We start from the raw sequence: 18,885 nt of genomic DNA on the forward strand, positions 1-18,885 counted from the left end.
TCCGGCCTGTCTCCATTTTTGACAAACCTGCAACCTGTCTTGCAGCCCGCGACCTCTAAAACCCCTTGGAGGACTGCTGCCTTCAACAAAGACTCCACTCACCTGTGGACAGTGGACCTGTCCAGTAAAGATCAACAACAAAGACTCCGGATCCAGACAGATCCGCGACTTGTGCCCCCTCTGCTCCTGACGCCCATAGCCCGAGCCTGAGTGGCCCAACTGCCTAGTTAGATCTCACCAGCGAACAGGAGGGAGATGACAACATGCAAACAAAATGCAGTGTTCCTTCATGTTGGTGGACAGTATGCTAGAGACATTGAAAAATGGATGTTGAGCTGCTACTATCCAGATAGTGGTGCTCCCACCTTTGAACATGGAGTCTTGATGTGATCGTATTGAAGCTAACCCTTTTCATGGCTTGTGAGGGGAGAAACAGTTCCTGTTTTTGGATAATGGCATGGCACGATCCTTCCACTAAAGAATAATAGAGTAAGTCCTCTGCGGGGAAGGCTGCCCGAAAAGAAAACTATAGATGAACTTGCAAATTAAGATCCGTGCCCATCTGTTTTTATGCAGGTGGGGAGAGACAAAAAGCATTAAATGTAGGGGCCCATTTTAAGTGTATGAATTCAGGGTTCAGGGTTTGTATTTTGTGAAATTGTATTGTATTTTATTTTATTGTTGACCCGATTTGATGCAGTACAGAATGCTGAATTTTAATGTGCTAACCAAGGAAACTTGGTGTTTACTTTAGAATGGTCTCTCCAGGAGTGATTTCTAAGCTCTTTTCTTCTTTTAAGTGTGGAAGAGATATGTGTCTTACGGTAGTTTTAACATTTCATCCAACGTTTGTTTCCACATTTGTATGAACAATACTGTGTGTGTTGGTTCCATATGGTACTGAAGCAATTTTGAGGCTGCTTGAGCTCAAATAACATAACCTGAGCAGAAATCCTATGTACCTTGTATTTTTGTATGCACCCAGTGTGAATGAGGAGTGACGTGTGTCCTTAGTCTATGTGGCTGGTATTGCCACACAGTGTTACTTCTGCAGTGTTTTAGCCATATAAATTCCTCCAGGTTACACATTGCGGTATATTCAAGCCAAACCCCTATGACCTGTGCAATTTGCACACGGCTCCAATCAATCAATCATTTGTAAAGCGCACTACATACCCGCGAGGGTCTCAAGGCGCTGGGGGGGGGAATAACATAGCTATAACATGCAGACTGGCTGGTCTTTGAGATGCCTCTGGTCTGCTACTGGCTCCCTGAAAAGAATCTGTGGCCAAAAGGTGCACTGCAGAAAGTTCCAGATTATATAGGCTTGGATGGCACGGTAATGGGCAGTTGTTGATAAATTGTAAATTTTCCAGTTAACCAGGTCCAGTAACCGAGATTGGAAGGCATATGATCACACTAGCTCATTGTCTGCAATACAAAAAAGTGTGCCCACTTTGCCTGTGGACGGCGTGGCAATGCTGGAAAAGTTAGTGGTCAGTTTTGGTGGCATCAGTAACACTTAGTTCAGTAGCAATGATTAGTGCATGAAGTCGCTTTTCCAGACCGTGGGAAATTAGACTGGTACAAGGTAGGTAACATAAGGAATTGTGGCAGAAATGCAAAGTAAAGTAACTTAAGGTCTTCTAGGGAGCAACTCCTGCACTTAAAGGAAGACTGAACTGTACAGGAAAAAACATGCTTAGGAAAATGGATAGCAATTATGGCCAGGTAAAGGTGAGATCTGGTGCTCCCAAAGGAATGGCAGGCATTGGCTTCAGCAATGTCCCTTGGGTTCTTATACTTCCACAGTCCATGATTAAAAGGCTCCATTATATACTGCCATCCTGTATCATGAGGTCACTTTCATAATGCAGGAATCCCGAACAACCAGGGAGGCAAAGCTGAACGCAAAGATACCCCACAATGTACTTAAAGCTTAAAGTGAGGATGACCTTAAACGTGGGCAGAATACATTGTGGGCAGTTTGGGTTTAGCCTTTCAGATAAGCCTTGGCTGACATCAAGTTACAGAAGAAGTGACTTCCGTTGGTCTTTTGGAGTTCCCTGGAGCTTGCTCTGCTATGTCTGGAGAAGAGTCAGATTTGTTTGGCTCATTTGAGTTGTGCTTATTGCATAATTATTTTTTTCTCAGAGTTTCATATAGCCCGAACTTGACCCCAAGGTATCGCAGCACTTTACAGGAGCACCAGTTGCTTTACACAAGGACACATTAATTTTTGTTAGGCACAGGGAGAATACGTGATTTGCCCAGAATCACAGGATGTTGATCGTCGTTGCTGAGACTCGAACCCGGTTCCCCAGATTTGAGGTTGACCGCCCTATTCTGTAGTGACCTGGTGCAGCGGAGACCTTTTTGTTTTGAAAAAATACAAAGAGTGAGCATTGGGTAAATGCTCTTACGCAATTGGTGGCTTTAGGTGATCTCTTCAGCTACTGATGTAACAAGAGAGACGATAGAGACGATAGACAGACTCACTGGAGAACAATATTTCGTGTCACTACAAGACCCAGAAGGCTGTCGTTACGGCCACGCCCACACAGGGAGGATCTTGAAGACCAAAGTGCGTGAAGAACACTACCTCGCGTCAGCAGAATGCCATTGACAAAGGGAGCAGAATTCCGAAACCGGTCTGGCTGGCTATTGACATGATGAATGCTACCTTGCTGTTTCCTGTAATCAGCTGCCAGCAATAAATGTGGTGAAGCATACATCCACCTTGCGGCTTCTTCCTTTTGGGGCAACCTTAGTTTTGGATATGAGCGGCTGAGCCTGAGCCGCGGGAGAAGCCTGCTGCGGAAGTGCAGACTCGTTGTGACACCACGGTGGTGCCATTAGTGAAACGAGAGGTGGTTTCACGCTGGCAGCAAAGAGAGAGACATCAGGCGCTTGCAGAGGGACTGTTCATCAGCCCACATGGGTTTTTTAATGCCTTTTACTCACTGCTGGAAGTGCGAGACAGACTCACTGGAGAACAATATTTCGAGTCACTACAAGACCCAGAAGGCCGTCGTTACGGCCACGCCCACACAGGGAGGATCTTGAAGACCAAAGTGCGCGAAGAACACTGCCTCGAGTCAGCAGAATGCCATTGACAAAGGGAGCAGAATCCCGAAACCTGGCTGGCTATTGACATGATGAATTCTACCTTGCTGTTTCCTGTATGCAGCTGCCAGCAATAAATGTGGTGAAGCATACATCCACCTTGCGGCTTCTTCCTTTTGGGGCAACCTTAGTTTTGGATATATATATATATATATATATATATATATATATATATATATATATATATATATATATATATATATATCACACAAGTTTGCTCAAAAGGAGACGCCTCTCACGGAGAAGTTTGTAACACCTTTAATGGCAGACTGACGAAGTGGCAGCAACCAAGACTCCCTCCATTAAAATCAAATGTCCGACGCGTTTCGAGCACGCTGTGCTCTTGTTCACGGACTTCATAGGTGAGTAACATATCGGCAAGTAACAGTGGCACTTTTAAACTGATAGAAAAAGTCCCGCCCTAGTGGGCGTATGCCCAAAAGCATGCTGGTCTTTGTGGTCCATTGTATGTTGTTCCCTGGTGGGTGCCGATATGCCTCCAATAACCTCTGTGTTCCCCAAGTGGGTAAGGGGGGGAAAGATGCACCGCCAACTCCGTTGTTCATCATAAGTCAAGCCAAACGGCCTTCTCCGCTCCTTGTTGTGCTCGGCGGTTGCCGAACACAGGATCCGCACTCCAGCGCCGGGGCGTCTGCGCGGCCGAGCAAGCCGCAAAACATCAACCACACAAGTTTGCTCAAAAGCAGACGCCTCTCACGGAGAAGTTTGTAACACCTTTAATGGCGGACTGACGAAGTGGCAGCAACCAAGACTCCCTCCATTAAAATCAAATGTCCGACGCGTTTCGAGCACAATGTTACAATATGTTACTCACCTATGAAGTTCGTGAACAAGAGCACAGCCGTGCTCGAAACGCGTCGGACATTTGATTTTAATGGAGGGAGTCTTGGTTGCTGCCACTTCGTCAGTCCGCCATTAAAGGTGTTACAAACTCCGTGAGAGGCATCTCCTTTTGAGCAAACTTGTTTGGTTGATATATATATATATATATATATATATATATATGTATAAAAAATCTGGGTATTGTGTGCACAAATATGTAATTTTTGTATGCATATGGGGGGCTCTAGTTGTGTGTTCTGTTTGCCCATCAAAACATATAATATGACAGACATTGAAAGAAAGAAATACAAGCAGCAAATAGAAACCAGACTTATTGGCTTTGGCAGTGTTTTCTTCACTGTCACTTTATATCTGTGTCTTGGGGTTGTCTTCAGCAAACAGGAAAGCATGTATGCATTGAACCTTTCGCTAATTGTGGAAGTGTCCTTATGGCCCTATCAGGCTTTTGTTAATTTGTTCCAATTATAGGTACAATCCATTTAATTTGAGATCACCCATTGGATTTAGCTTGTTAATAGAGGAGTTGATTTGAGAGGTATTGACTGCATGTCAGCTGATGGGCAAGAAGTTAATAGCAATACAAATATTCAGCCATAAAGGGATGAATTAAACCCTTTCTCTTTTGCATGTTTAAAACAATAGTGCAATGTTTAGCCAAAGAGTATCGGAGACCGTTGTTGCTTCTCAGAAAATGGGCATTGGGGCATAACATAATGAGTATTTCTTGTTTGTAAGATGGAAGAAATTGTCCTTATCTAGTAACCAAATTACACTATTATGTCTCTAGCCGAACAGTTGTTTTATTCAATACCAACAAGTTCAGTTGCTTTTGTAAGTCACCATTTTAAGAACATCACAACTTTCGTCATTTTTTTAAGCAATTGCAAATTATTATTGCCAAAGCAATTCTTAAGTGAAAAAATTGTAACATTGTGCTGTTAAAGGTTTCAATTACTTGTAGGTTTATCAAGAGAAGCTAACTATATGTTCATGCCCTCCCATATCTTCTAGTGCATTCCACCGCTCCATATATCACCAGTCCCTAATACTGGATGTGTAAGCCATTCTGTGCCTATCTTCCCAACATCATAACTCTTGTCAGTTGATGTCTTCTCTACTTATATGTGTCTGCCCTTTGTCGCACAGACCTTACTTCTAACTCATGGTCTACGCACACTGCCATTATCTCACACACCACTACTGCAACACAAGCACATCTCTATGTACAGCCTTTGCAGCAAAGATACTATACATATACATTATACCAGACCTATTGGCTTTGCCAGTGCTTGCTTGTTTGTGTGTGTTTTCTTTAACATCATTTTATTGTTTTTCCTCTCTGCAGCATACTCCCACTGGGGAGGAAGTTTTACGGATGTGTGTTGCAGTAAGAAAGAAGTTGCAACTTTACTTCTGGAAGGACCGGGATTTTCTTGAACTGCAAGTGAGTTGGCCTCATAATGCATCAAATTACAGAGAAAACCAAACAAGATTGTGTTATGACTTTTAACTATTAAGTACACTTGTTTTAAGTAGTATAATATATAGATCTGCATCACTAGAAGTAGTAAGTCACATTTTAAATGTTTGTGTGCAATCAAGGTCATTGCCATGTATAGGATACTAATAACCATCTGAAAAGTAGCAGAGTAGGGTTGCCAAGGCAGGATGTAACAAAAGAAAGAAGAAATACATTTTGCTCATCAGTCCTTTGGGAACAGGCATAGGAAGACCCCCATCTTGTCCCCTCCATCCTTCAGTTTTGGCTGTGGTCACAGAGTGAAGTAAGTAATAGGCTGGACGATGAACCTAACTGAGGGCTGCATGAGTACCTATGGCAAGAGTAATAGCCAAGATGTTGGGGACATACTTCCCACTTTCCTCTGGTAGTAACATTAATGAGAAATCTAATAATGGGACCAAGAGCGAATGGACCACAGATGCTGAACCCTGAGTAGTCTCATGTGACATGGGATGAAATAAATGCCTCCGGCGTGTCAGCAGTATAGACACAATATACGGAAAGAGGACAGGGGCTAAGCCTATCAACTTAGGGGGCTTGCAAGAATGTAGTCAGCGAAGGTGACCAAGGAGAACAGTTACCGACTAGGCCTGGGAGCTACTAACTACTGGTATACTAAATGAGTGTGAAGTATCATGATTACACCTGTAGCTGAAAAGGCTTAAGTTCATGAAATTAAGATATTTGGGAAACACTTTTCAAAAGCCCAAGACATAACATTTTATGGCTGGACACTCCCTGAGAACTCCAGCTCTTGTTCTTTACTAGCTACACCTGTAAGCCTCCTTAGGCATTCTGGCATCTGTAGTCTTCTTGTCAGTATTTACAGCTCAATACTGTTCAAACAAAGAACACTCTCTGTCACACAGTCATTGTGCAATAATTTTAAACATATTTTTGCAGCCTTAATACTGCCTAGAAATTTCTGAACTTCTCCAGTATGGGATCTTTCATTGGTTCACATGCGTGAATCCTTCCTAGACATCAGATTGTGAAATCTCATGTAACATTATAAACAGCAGTATGCATATAAGCATTCCTTTACATGGACACTTAATGCAACCGTATCTAACCTATTCACATTATTATAATCATCCAAACTCCAGCCAATCAGAATGTACTAAACCAGCCAACTGTTCCCTTACTGATGCTTCAAACTGTCAGATTTTAAACCGCACATTCAGGTGTGAGGAAACCTATCTGACTGCTCCGTGGAGAGAGGAAAGCAGTTTACGATGGTATGGCTGAGGCAGCACTTAAACGTACTCAAGGTATATAAATCATGTGAAAAAAAGATGTATGTGAAGGGTCCACATACGAAGTGCGTATATTGCCTTCAACCTGAGCATACGCCAGTGGATTACAGTATTTGCAAGAAATTTTCCACAAAGCCTAAACTATCGTGAGAGGCATCTGGCAATTTTGGAAAGAAAAAGGAAATACATTAGGAAAGCAGGATAAAGGACCCTCTGACTCTGCTGTTAAGAGTCAGAAATCAGGTCAAAAGTACACTGTTTTGATGATCCTATTACTCATGACGAAATAGCCAAGGCACTGAAACAGCTTCCGATAAGCAAAACCCCGGGACCTGACGGCCTGCCAGTTACTTTCTATCGGGTCTTTTACCTGCAACTTTGGAACCAAATGCTTCATGTCCTTAATAGCCTCACTGAACGCTCGGGTCTCCCCACAATGAACGAGGCGGAAATAGTGCTTATCCCTAAGCCAGGAAAGGATCTGATCCTGCCCGCTTCCTTTTGCACTGTTCAACACGGACGCCAAGATATATATGAAAATCCTGGCGAATCGCTTGGAAACTCATCTTTCGGGTCTCTTTGACCCCGATCAAGTGGGGTTTATTCGTCACCGTCTGGGTGCGGACAATATCCGCTGGATAGCCCATGTAGTGGAGAAAGCGCGATTCAGAAATATCCCTGCGTGTCTGGTGTCCCCCGACACAGAAAAGGCTTTTGATTGCTTGGACTGGGGCTTTCTTGGGGTGGTCCTCCAGAAAGTTGACCTGGGATAATCTCTAAACTGATGGCTCCATATACGAAGCCCACCACTCGCATTTGTTTTAATGGACATCTTAGGGCCCCTATTCCTATCCACTGCGGCACTAGACAGGGGTGCCCGCTCTCCCCCTTTCTACTTGCACTCGTGGTGGAGCCCCTGGCTATTGCTATACGTCACCATCAGGATGAACGGGTTATTCCCATGGGTGGTTATGAGCATAAAGCCTCTCTCTTCGCTGATGATCTCCTCTTATCCCTGTCCTCCCCACCGACCTCCCTTCCTGAAGTGGGGACACTCCTGGGGTCCTTCGAAGCCACCTCAGGCTATCGGATCAATCTTGCTAAATCCCACGCCCTTAATCTTACACTTACGGCCTCGGAAGTCCAGGAACTGCGGGACTCAATTCCGGTGCAGTGGACCGATGTGTCAATTCTGGGCCTGGTTCTGACTCCTACACTTTCGTCTAATTGGCCCAGGTATAGGAAATTCATACAAGAGGAAATGCGTCACTGGAAAGGCCTTCCCCTGGCATGGTAAGGACGATTCAACACCAATAAAATGTCTCTTGTTCCTAAAATTCTCTAGCTTTTTCAAACACTTCCCACCCCAGTACCTCAAGCGGATATCCTGGCCCTGCAGCGGGACTTTTCCAAATTTATATGGGGGAAATCTCGCCCTCGCTTTTCTAATAAGATCCTTATGCTTCCCAGAAACCGGGGGTGGTATTGCCTGCCTCAATCTGTTAAATACTATTGGGCCTGTCCCCTTCGGTTTATATTGGAATGGATCGTTTGTGAAAGTGAGAAGAATTGGTTCCACTTGGACCAGGCAGTATACTTTTAGACCCTTGTGGGATCTAGCTTGGCTCCCATGTGGAGCTCGCCCCGCAGCGCTTGCATTGCTACCCCTACGAAAACGGTCTTGGAGATCTGGGATAGACTGGCAGTACCTCGGGGCCTCATGACGTTTCCCTCCCCCAACACACCTCCAATGCGTAACCCTATGTTTCCCCCTGCCTTAGAGCCTCAGGCTTTTGATGCATGGACAGTAGGGGGATGGCGAGTTATCCAGGACTTTTTTCAGGGCACCGCCCTCCGTAAGTTTGAACAATGCAGACAAACCTTTCACCTCTCGGAAGTCGCACGTATGCAGTATTGCAAGTTGCGGCATTGGCTTAGCTCCCTGACATATGTCCAGGAGGCTACTCAACAACTCACCCCCTTTGAATCTTTGGTTCATAGGTTTGAGGGGTCAAAGGGTCTGATTTCTAAAACGTATCCTGTTTTACAACACACAACAACCCACGCCCCAAGGCTATCAGACGCATTGGGCCTCAGACCTGGGTGAGGACATCCCCCCTGAGGGGTGAGCCCGTCTGTAGAGGAACATCCCTAAGGTGTACTGCAGTACACCACAGCGCAAATCAGCATACAAACTGATGACACATTGGTACTATACCCCCACTCTCCTCCACCAGATGCTCCCAAAATCCCCTTTGCTTTGCTGGAGATGCCAGAGCGATAGAGGGGACTTTCTGCACATTTTGTGGTCTTGCCCCGGTCTCACGCTATTTTGGAAGGAGGTCCTCCGTCACATTAAAGAAGGGGTAGGTTTCCCGGTTCCTTCTACCCAGTCATTGGCGATTTTGGGCATTGAACCCGGCACGCTGAAAGCCATGACTAACGCGGAATGGCATCTGATCCTCCATCTACTAGGAGCGGCTAGACAGTCCATTGCCTTATGTTGGAAGAGGCCCCACCCGCCCCCCATTGCCACTTGGTTTCTTCGGTTGTTGGATGTCCTGGCATTAGAATTACTTACAGCCTTATTAACTACACATATACTCGATTTAACTGCATTTGGCAGCCACTTCAACACCACCTCACCAAGACTGAGCACTCCTGACTGGTACCCCCAACTGCGCGCCCTACAGCTGTTCGAAGATCCCTTGGAGCCTTTCACTCAGGGTCGGATACCAGAATCCCTGGAACGACCCAATTGGAATAGCAGGCAGTTCTTTTTGGCTTTTTCTTTGTTGTGTGTTCTTGTGAATATTAAACATGGAGATAGCTGTCTAGTATTTCCACAGTGCAAAGTATGTCCTCTCCATGATGTGAAGGTCTCATCGTTGATAAGGCTGAGCCTAACATGTCTCTACTGTACGTCCAGCTATGGTGCTGCGGCACTCCTCGACAGGATGATCGGACTCTGGACTTACTTTTGTACCCTAGTTCCTCCCATATATTTTCCCTTGGAGCTGGGACTACTGCTACGCTGTTTGTGGCCTGGGTGGGTACCACCCTTTATATTGCTCAGTCTACTATATTTTGTAGGGACGGATTTGCTTTTTTTACACAGTCAGACCTCTGTATTTGGTGGGTTGATTTTATATTGATGTTTCAGTGTACAGCTTGCTCACTGATGTTATCTCACCACTTTTCTTTTTGAGATAGGTGCCTTCTATTTGCTTGGCCTCTGTTTTTCTTCTCGCTTTGTTTTCAATAAACAGACGTTACAACAAAAGTACTCTGGTGAGAGACAAAAATCACAAAGTAGAGTGGTGATCTTGCAGGAGAGATACCTTGTAAAAATTGTAAGGTAACCGCAGTGTCAAATGCCAAAGCAGCATTGAAGAAAGGTGATGAGAATAGGTCGACAAGACAAAAGTTGTCGACGATGGGAAAAGATCAGAAGTCGCAGATGAGAACACCGATAACAGTAGCTACCAGTGTTAAGGCGAAATTAATGATAGAGTGGACCAGGTCAGGTTCACTATCCTTGAAAGAGACATCTTTGGCACAGAGACATTGTCAATGGGTGAAAAGCCATTGATGAGGGAGGTATTGTAACAGAAGAAAGTACCATTGAGAGGTTTGCCGTTGACGGGGAATTTATCGTTGATGTGGATATTGCAGTCGACCAGTGGAAAGGTGATGATTGAAAAGAAATGATCATTGCTAGCACCCACTACTTCAAAGTTCATTGAGATGTTTGCCGTTGACGAGGAATTTATTTTCAATGTGGATATTGCAGTCGACCAGTGGAAAGGTGATGATTGAAAAGAAACGATCATTGCTAGCACCCACTACATCAAAGTCTATTGGTCTAAATGAGTTTTGGTGAAGTGGTGCCAATATTGGAGACCATGCCGGTGTCGCCAGTTCCTCTATAACATCTACATCGTTTACTACAGGACACTTCTGAGGGTTAAAGTCCATTACTATTTTATCAGGAAGGCTCTGAGCATGATCTGGATCAGATTGAGGCATTTTTTGTGAAGATCTCTCAGAGGAAGGGGAAAGGGGACTTAACTATCCAATACATTGATGAAGAGGATAAGATGGAGTACGAGGATCGTTTATAAAGATAAAAGTTCAGGGGATGCTTGTGACAGAAAAGTTGGTACAGGTACCAATTCGCAGGTTGATGTAATTGTAAGACATGAGTGCAGATATTTATGAAAGACTTCCACCTCAGTCAGCAGAGTAGGGTCAGAAATTAGAGCTAACAAAGACCCCTCTCTTCAATTTTGCAACCAGCTCATGCACAAACACAGGAAATATAGCAAAAACATACATTATCAGTTGCTATAAATTCAGAGCTGATGAAGAAGATGTTGTAACAAAATGAAATAAAATTTTAATTTGTAACGCACACTAATACTTGAGGGTGTCTAGGCACCTGAGTAGGTTTCCCATTTAGTGGTAAATATAATGATAGTATTGATGTAGTAGATAATGACCGAGATAGTACACACAGTCATCCTGGCTCTCCAGTCATCCTGGCTCTCCAGGGAATCGTTTATATTGCAGAAGGATGCAAGTCCAGAACCGGGAGGAGGGAGTTTGCCTCCAGATGACATTGTGATGTTTCATTCTCTAATAGAGAAAGCTTCAGAACATTTCAGTCTGCCAGTCTCTGTTTTAGAAAAAACTTGGTTTCTGTATGATTTTAAGGAAAAACATACAGGGGCACACGATCGATTCCTATCTTAGAACATTTGCGGGAACAATGATGCAAAATCCAGCAAGTGCATCAGTACATATATCCAGAATTGAAAAGAAATATAAAGCAGCAGCTGACACAGCAGGATGTACTTTAAATCCGTTGTGTACTGATTCTGTAACATCAGCAGCTGCACAACAGAGATGAAAAAATCATTGCTCCCCCTGTACAGCACCAACAGATAAGGAAGGTAGAAAACTGGATTCTAAGGGGAAAAGAATAAACGGAGATTCGAATAAGATTGCTAATTCATCTGCAAAGCAAAGTTGAAATGGAGACCTGGCAAACTAGCATCAGCTTAATTATTAGATGCTGCCATAGAAGCTCCAACTTGTGCATTTAGGCAGGTTTGGAAAGCAACGTTCATGCTGAGAATATGGCTGGTTGAAGAGCACATCTTTTAGACCGGACCGCCAGGCACGCATGATGGACATGCAATTTGATGGCAATAATGTTTGAAAGTAAGTTGATGAGGCCCTTCAAGCGATTAAAGCGGACACAGAGACTGCACACTCAATGGGTATACTACAGAGTAGGCAGCCATACAGAGGATTTAAAGGACCATATTTTCGGCCAGCTCAAGGACAAGAAGGGGCGTATATTCGACCCTACAGACAAAGTGCATCATATGGCAAGCAGGGTTCATATGGACAGCAGGCAAGGCAGCAGAGGTAGAGAGGACAAGGCTCCAGACCGAGTCAAGGAAGAGTCAGGAAAGGGAGTCCGCCCTCAAGGTTTGAGGGCAAAGGGGTAAGGTCATGACTACCTGGTGCCTTCGACATTCAGGTGCCAGTCGGAGGAGGGATGCAGTTTATTTTCAAAAGTTACCCGCACATCAAAACAGACAAATGGGTATTGGATGTTGCAGAGCAAGGTCATGGTCTGGAGTTTGTAGAAGAACCGTCAGTGGTTCCGCCAATAAAAGAAAATCAGACATTTGAGAGCATTAAGAACAGAAACCGTGAAATTATTAAAGAAGAAAGCCATCGAAAGCGTGCTATTAAAAGAAGTATAATGAGGGATTCTACTCCAGATTCTTTATCATTTTAAAGCAATCTGGAGAATGGCATCCAATACCAGATTTAAGGGCACTGACCAAAGTTATAAAAAGATAGTTTCTGCGTGGTCACATTACAGGAAAGCCATCCATTTATAAAAGTAGGAGATTTTCTAAGTTTAATAGACTTAAAGATTCATATCTCAATATACACATCCACTGAAAACATGGAAAATATCTAAATGTTATTGTGCCAGGTCAACACTATCAGTTCAAAGTCCTACCTTTTGGGCTGAATTCGCTCCTTAAGTCCTTACAAAATGTATGGCTCCAGTAACAGCGTTCACAGGGAGAAAGGGGATCATGGTGCATCCAGACCCGGAAGATTGACTTTCAAAGGCAAGCACATTGCAAAAGGGCAGAAAGATAACCACGCTAACTAAGGAAGTTCTTTTGCACTTAGGCTTTGCAATAAATACAAAGAAGTCAAATATGGAGCCAAGACAAGATTTGGAGTTTCTGGGAGCCAAAATAAAAACAGAGGATGGTGTTCCCGTCACAGGAAGCTGATCAAACAGGTGACTTCCCTGGCACGGAGAGTAACTGTAACTCCCAATATTCTGGGTATTCTGGTGAACAATGGAGGTAATTCTAATATAACCATTTTCAGTGTTTATGCTAGAGGGGTTACGGGTGGCATGGTATCACGAACTCTATAGTCTCATGAAAACATCATTGAACAGAGCTCTAACAAATATTACCTCATTGTGGAGGTTGATTTTAAATTAACATTTGAGCCTCTTGATAACAATGAGGTTTGCTTAACTAGGGATTGGGATACTGCATGGGCTGTCCTCCTTTTAGATATTCCTCTTTTTAGATATTCCTTCTTTAAGATATTCCTCCCTTCAGATATTCCTTCCTTCAATCGATGGACACAAGCCACTCCTCAACTAAAAGCACTGACAGTAGAGTATGGGCTCAGGGCCCTGAATGGTAGAACTAAATCTGACTCAAAAGGAGCACAAACACTTCTAATAAGCCATATCATACAAGCCAAATCGATTATATATTAGTTAACCTAAGGCTGTAGTCATCAGTTATTGATCCGATTGTTCTAGATAGTTCAGCAAGTGACCACAACCTTCTTTCTATGACTGCTAAGGCATTCTTTGAAAGTATTTCCCTTGACCCTAGTTTGCCCCCTTATACAAGGGACATTGCTATGACATCTGACAAACACCGCCTAAGATGGAACCAGGTGGCTGCCCTTCCTGATATACTATCTGCTGTTGTTAAAGAGCCTAACAACGTCCTTCCTTACATTTTTTCACTGCAGACCAACCAACGTCAACCCACAGTGCCTTCTTTGAGCGTATACTAGGTAATTTCACCATCCCAAATGTATTCCATAGGAAAGGCCCTGGTAAGAACAGTTCCTGGTTTAATAAGAAATGTAGAGACCGTAATCACTTCTTAGTTACAGCTAATAAATCTGAGGGTTTGATTGGTATCTCCCCTCTTAGAAAGGCCCACACGATGGCCTTTACCAATGCCATAAGGAATTGGGGTGAGCAGAGGTGGAGGGCCCTTTGGACTCATGTTCAGCCAGCGACCTGTCAACATTTTGTCTCGTGGTCGCACATGGAGGCTCGTCAGCCACACTACAGCCATCAAATAGTGCTTTTCCATCTGATTGGGTTAGTTATCTAAAAAAATATTATGCTCACCCTACCATCTTAAATTAGGCTGTTACTGTTGTCCTCCGGCCCCAATCATGTGCCATGGCAATGTTTGACATTACATTACATTAGTCTTTAAATACCAAATTCATGTGCCGTGCTGAGTGCCATGATGGTGTGCTAGCCAATATATTCTTAACTGACATGGAAGCTTGGCCCGTTATATTTTAGCCACTGCCAGTGCCGTTGCAGCAGGGTCTCTTTCCCGAATCCTGGAAGGGTGCAATAATGTTACCCTTCTATAAACCAGCATTTGCAATGCAATAGGTCTTGCGTTTGTAAGAGTTAGATCAATGATTTATGTGTTTTGCTTCGGAGTGTAGTGGATGTATGAACAGAGACAGAGCTAGCAGCACTGACTAGAGAACTAGGAAGGAGGAATTAAAACTGTGACCAGAAACACAGCTCCCGCACTGCCTGGAGGATTAAGAATGGAGGCGTTGCTGATCGGACCAGAGAAGCAGCTAACATCACTGCATAGAGGACTTAGAATGAGGAATTACCACTGGGAACAGAGACTTAGCTGCAGCAGTGCCGGGAAGACTTAGAAGAAGTAATTACTGAAGGGACCAGAGCAGCAGCACTGTCTGGAAGACTTTGAATGAGGAATTACAGACCGGAACAGAGTAGCAGGTAGCAGCACTCTCTAGAGAACTTAGAATGAGAATTGCTGATTGGACCGGAGAGGCAGCTGCAGCACTGTCTAGAGGACTGAGAATGAGGAATTACCACTGGGAACAGAGACCCGGTTGCAGCACTGTCTAGAGGACTTAGAACGGAGTGCTGTGTCAGACCCCATCTCACTGTGGAGATATGTCAATGGCAGATTAAGTGCTACATTCATAAGTCTAACATAACATTTTAAAACTTTATGACCACTATTATTGGCACTTTCCATGTTAAAGTCTTCCATGCTGGTACAGATTAAAGCATTTATTTACACAAAATCCTTGTTGCTATGATGATACCTTCTATTTTTCCTGGTCATAAAATATAAATTACTGCATCTTTGTATTTTGCTTTACATTGACCTTACTTATTTGCCTAGAGTGCCTTCCACTTAATTTCTTAATGAATGATTTATCAGTGGCATTTGCCTTCCTCAACATGAATGATTGCAGGACAGGTACATTGTTTTTTTATTTTATTTTTTTATTTTACAAAAGTGTTCTTTGTTAGAGATGAAAACAAGAGAGATGGAAGGGAATAATGAAGAGGAAAGGGTGTGTTGTTAACAGGAAAGGAGTTCACAGAGAAGAGATAAAAATGAAACAGAAAGGGATAAAGCGAACAGGAAATAAATGAGAAATCAAGAGAAAGGGAAGCGGACAGGGGAACAGAAAACAGGAGTAGGGAAATGGAGAAGGTTGGCAGGAATGTAAGGAAAGCAATGAGAGGAAATGAGTGGACAACCTTGAAAAGACTCCAAGTGGTGCAACACACGGCAGCACGCTTAGTGCTAAAGCTGCCTCTCAGGTCCTTGGCATCGGCAGCTTTGAAAGCCCTTCACTGACTCCCACTCCACAAAAGAATACTTTTTAAAATCCTCTTAATCACTTTCAGAGCCTCTCTCAAACTAGGACCGAAGTACCTCTCGGAGAGATTTACTCCCTTTATCACAGCAAGAACCCTCAGGTCCTCATCAGCCAACTTTCTTAAATCACCTGCCTTTACATGTAAAACCAGAGGAGGAAAGACAGTGGCCGTTCTGGGAAGCAAGGCATGGAACTAGGTGTCAACCCATCTGAGACTGCAAAAAAATGAAACCCAATTCAAGAGATTGTGAAACACTTGGATATTCAGCTCCACAGACTAATTTTGCCTGTCCCTCATCTAGTCGCTGGGAACCACCTTTCCCTCTAACCAGCTCCAGGATGCTCCATTGGAGTGGCAGTTGATGCTTTATAAATAACTTCATTATATTACAAATAATAGGAACAAGGGAATATGAGAATGCAATATTAACAGTGGAGTTTATAAGTAGACAGGCAAGAGAAAATAAGGGGAAAAGGAGAGGAAAAGATAGGACGCCATAAAAAACGACACATGGGAATTATGAAGCAGGAGAAGCAAGGAAAGGAACAGGAAAGCAAAAGGAGGGAATACAACTAAATACAAGAGGTAAAGATGGAATGAGTGAAGAAGATACAGAATAGGTGAACAAGAGGTAAAAGAAAGAGGGTAGGATAGTACAGAAGAGGGAAGGAAAATGAAGGCGTGAGCATAATTACATGTTAGTTATTGCTGCGCTGCCATATCAAGGCATCAGTGGACTCAGAAGTGTCCGGAAAGGATGAATTATTAACAAATATGGTCTGGTGCATATACGGTTTTGACACATGACCTTTCTGCCATCTGGCATCGCTGTATTACTGTAAATTACTTTCATTTGTACAATACTCCAGCAACTGTTATCAGAAACAAATTGACCATGCTGACCCATAGCTTACTGATAGAGGTGTTTTAGAAGTGGAATTGTATATTGCTGCTCCACTGGAAGACCCCGTCAGATTGAAGCGAAGTCAGAGTACAGCACTGAACAATACTATTTCAAATACATTTCCAGAATACAACGCTGTCATGTTTCCTTTCGTGCCTGGGCTTGAAATGCTCTAAAAACTCGTCCAAAAATGAAAGTTAAGGGATACTTTTCAAACCTACACAACTCCTCACTTTCATGTACAGTAACACTCTATCATATGTGGTAAGGCAATACGCATATAAAAACAAATCGTTAAATGTTTTATACATTGCATGCAATATATAAAACCTGCAACACTGCAAACAAGGAGTGATCAAAATCACTGATGCATCAAGCTAGTTCGGTATTCATGTGATGCATACGTGCGTCTTTTGGTTTATGGGAAAAGTAGTCCCGCATGGCATTAGATGTGCTGCTCTGTGTCATCATGTGACAGAAGCATCCTTGTTGAGATCATATATTTATATGCATTTGCAACTGAAGGAAATTAATGAAGGCATCTCAGGGTCACTCTATATTGCCTATAGGTCTGTGATGATGAAGGAACTTGTAATCAAACGGTTATTTTGTGTACTAAAAATCATACAAAGAGAAGGAATAAAAAAAATTAAAAGTCCCTATTTTTTGTGCGTGTTTAAACAAAAGCAGGACAGTGAATTTGAGGCCGCAGGGACACAAATAAAACAGGCTGCCTAGGTCCATGCATAGAGGCTTGTCCAAACCATTGGCCTGAATCAACTAGAGAAAGTATGAATAGCAGAGAATCACGAAAGAGGTTGCTGCAGTTTGAATTTCTTAAAGTCACATAATAACTTTTCTCTTCTTTCACTAGGGTGACTTCAGTGTGCCGGATGTGCCCAAGTCCATGGCATGGTGTGAGAGCTCCATCTGTGTTGGCTTCAAAAGGGACTATTACCTAATAAGGGTGAGGCCTGGGTTTTTTGTGGATTGATGTAACTAACGTCTGTTTTCTTTCATAAAGTGCACCTTGGGTTTTCTTACTGTATGGATTCTGGTAATCCTACTGTGTGATTCATTGCTGTGAAATAGTTCTTTCATTCCATTAAGTTTGTAAGCGCACCTCTGCCTGTATGCTTACTGGCTGAACTACAAGGATAGGATCTATTTTTCACACCTTCTTAGTACGTTGCTGAGTTTGAGAAAGTTGTGGGAAGTTTATGCTACTTGGAACCTCTGGATATGGGAAAATTGCTGACTTCTAGGTACTAGAAGCAGAAAGTTGTTCTCCACAATGATATAGTCTGAATTGATATAAGATCACTGAGTATTCTCTGCATATTGTTAAGATCTGTGTAATAGATGTTTTTCAAAAGCGATTCAGGCTGAAACCTGTAGTTTGTGGATAATTAATATGAGATGGTAATAGAGAGAACCTGCAAGGCAGAAGAACTTTATTGAAAGCAACTGACGCAGATTGCATCAACCTGTTTAAGTTAAGGAGTTGGGTAGCGAGAGTGTACAGCACATTTTCTGAGTGTCTCCAGTAACTTCGTCTCAGAGAAGGGCTGACTGTACTTTCATAGTCTCCTTCCTTTTCTTAGGCAGATATTTTCTTCTTCAGTTAAAACTCTCACACAATTGATTAGAGAGGTTGTTGTGTGCCTCAATTAGGAGAAGTGCATTAAAGCACAATAAATCTGTACAGAATATACAGCTATCACCTCTATTTCCAGCTGTAGAAACATTTAAAAGCATGGCTTGCTGATCAAGAATACCTGTTTATACCTAATGGCATGTATCTTTGTGAGATTTGTTAGACGCTCAGCTAGGTCGCCATGCATTTCTAAGCTTTTGAACAATAACCACAGTTGTAAAGTGAGGAGTTTAAAATTTAAAGTGACACAATTTGAATTTGGCATATTTTTATTTACATATTCTTTAATTTGGAGATGTACTTAAAATGTCCATTTGTTTACACATGATCATTGATCAAATGTAATTTCTTTTCCCTAGCTCGAGCTGTGAATCTTCTTCTGGTTTTTCTTTCAGATCTTCTCGTCTCTGCTCATTATATATAGTGGTTACACCATTTGACAAATATAGAAATGAACCTCCCGATTATTTAAATTTTTTTTAAAAATAAGTTTGCATATTTTTTTCTGTTATCTGC

At 42.9% G+C, this 18,885-nt stretch overlaps 1 protein-coding gene across 3 annotated transcripts in view; it reads left to right on the plus strand.

Moving 5' to 3' along the window:
• The window catches only part of VPS39 (VPS39 subunit of HOPS complex), a 334,794-nt gene that overhangs the window by 77,948 nt on the left and 237,961 nt on the right, over window positions 1-18,885 (plus strand). For all 3 annotated transcript variants that reach the window (XM_078659635.1, XM_078659637.1, XM_078659636.1), the window contains 2 exons: window positions 5,336-5,434; window positions 17,587-17,679. In XM_078659635.1, coding sequence (XP_078515761.1) covers window positions 5,336-5,434; window positions 17,587-17,679 — 192 coding nt within the window. The remainder of the gene's footprint in view (window positions 1-5,335; window positions 5,435-17,586; window positions 17,680-18,885) is intronic.

The sequence above is a fragment of the Lissotriton helveticus genome, chromosome 9, assembly GCF_964261635.1.
Source record: "Lissotriton helveticus chromosome 9, aLisHel1.1, whole genome shotgun sequence".
In the NCBI taxonomy this organism is placed as follows: domain Eukaryota; kingdom Metazoa; phylum Chordata; class Amphibia; order Caudata; family Salamandridae; genus Lissotriton; species Lissotriton helveticus.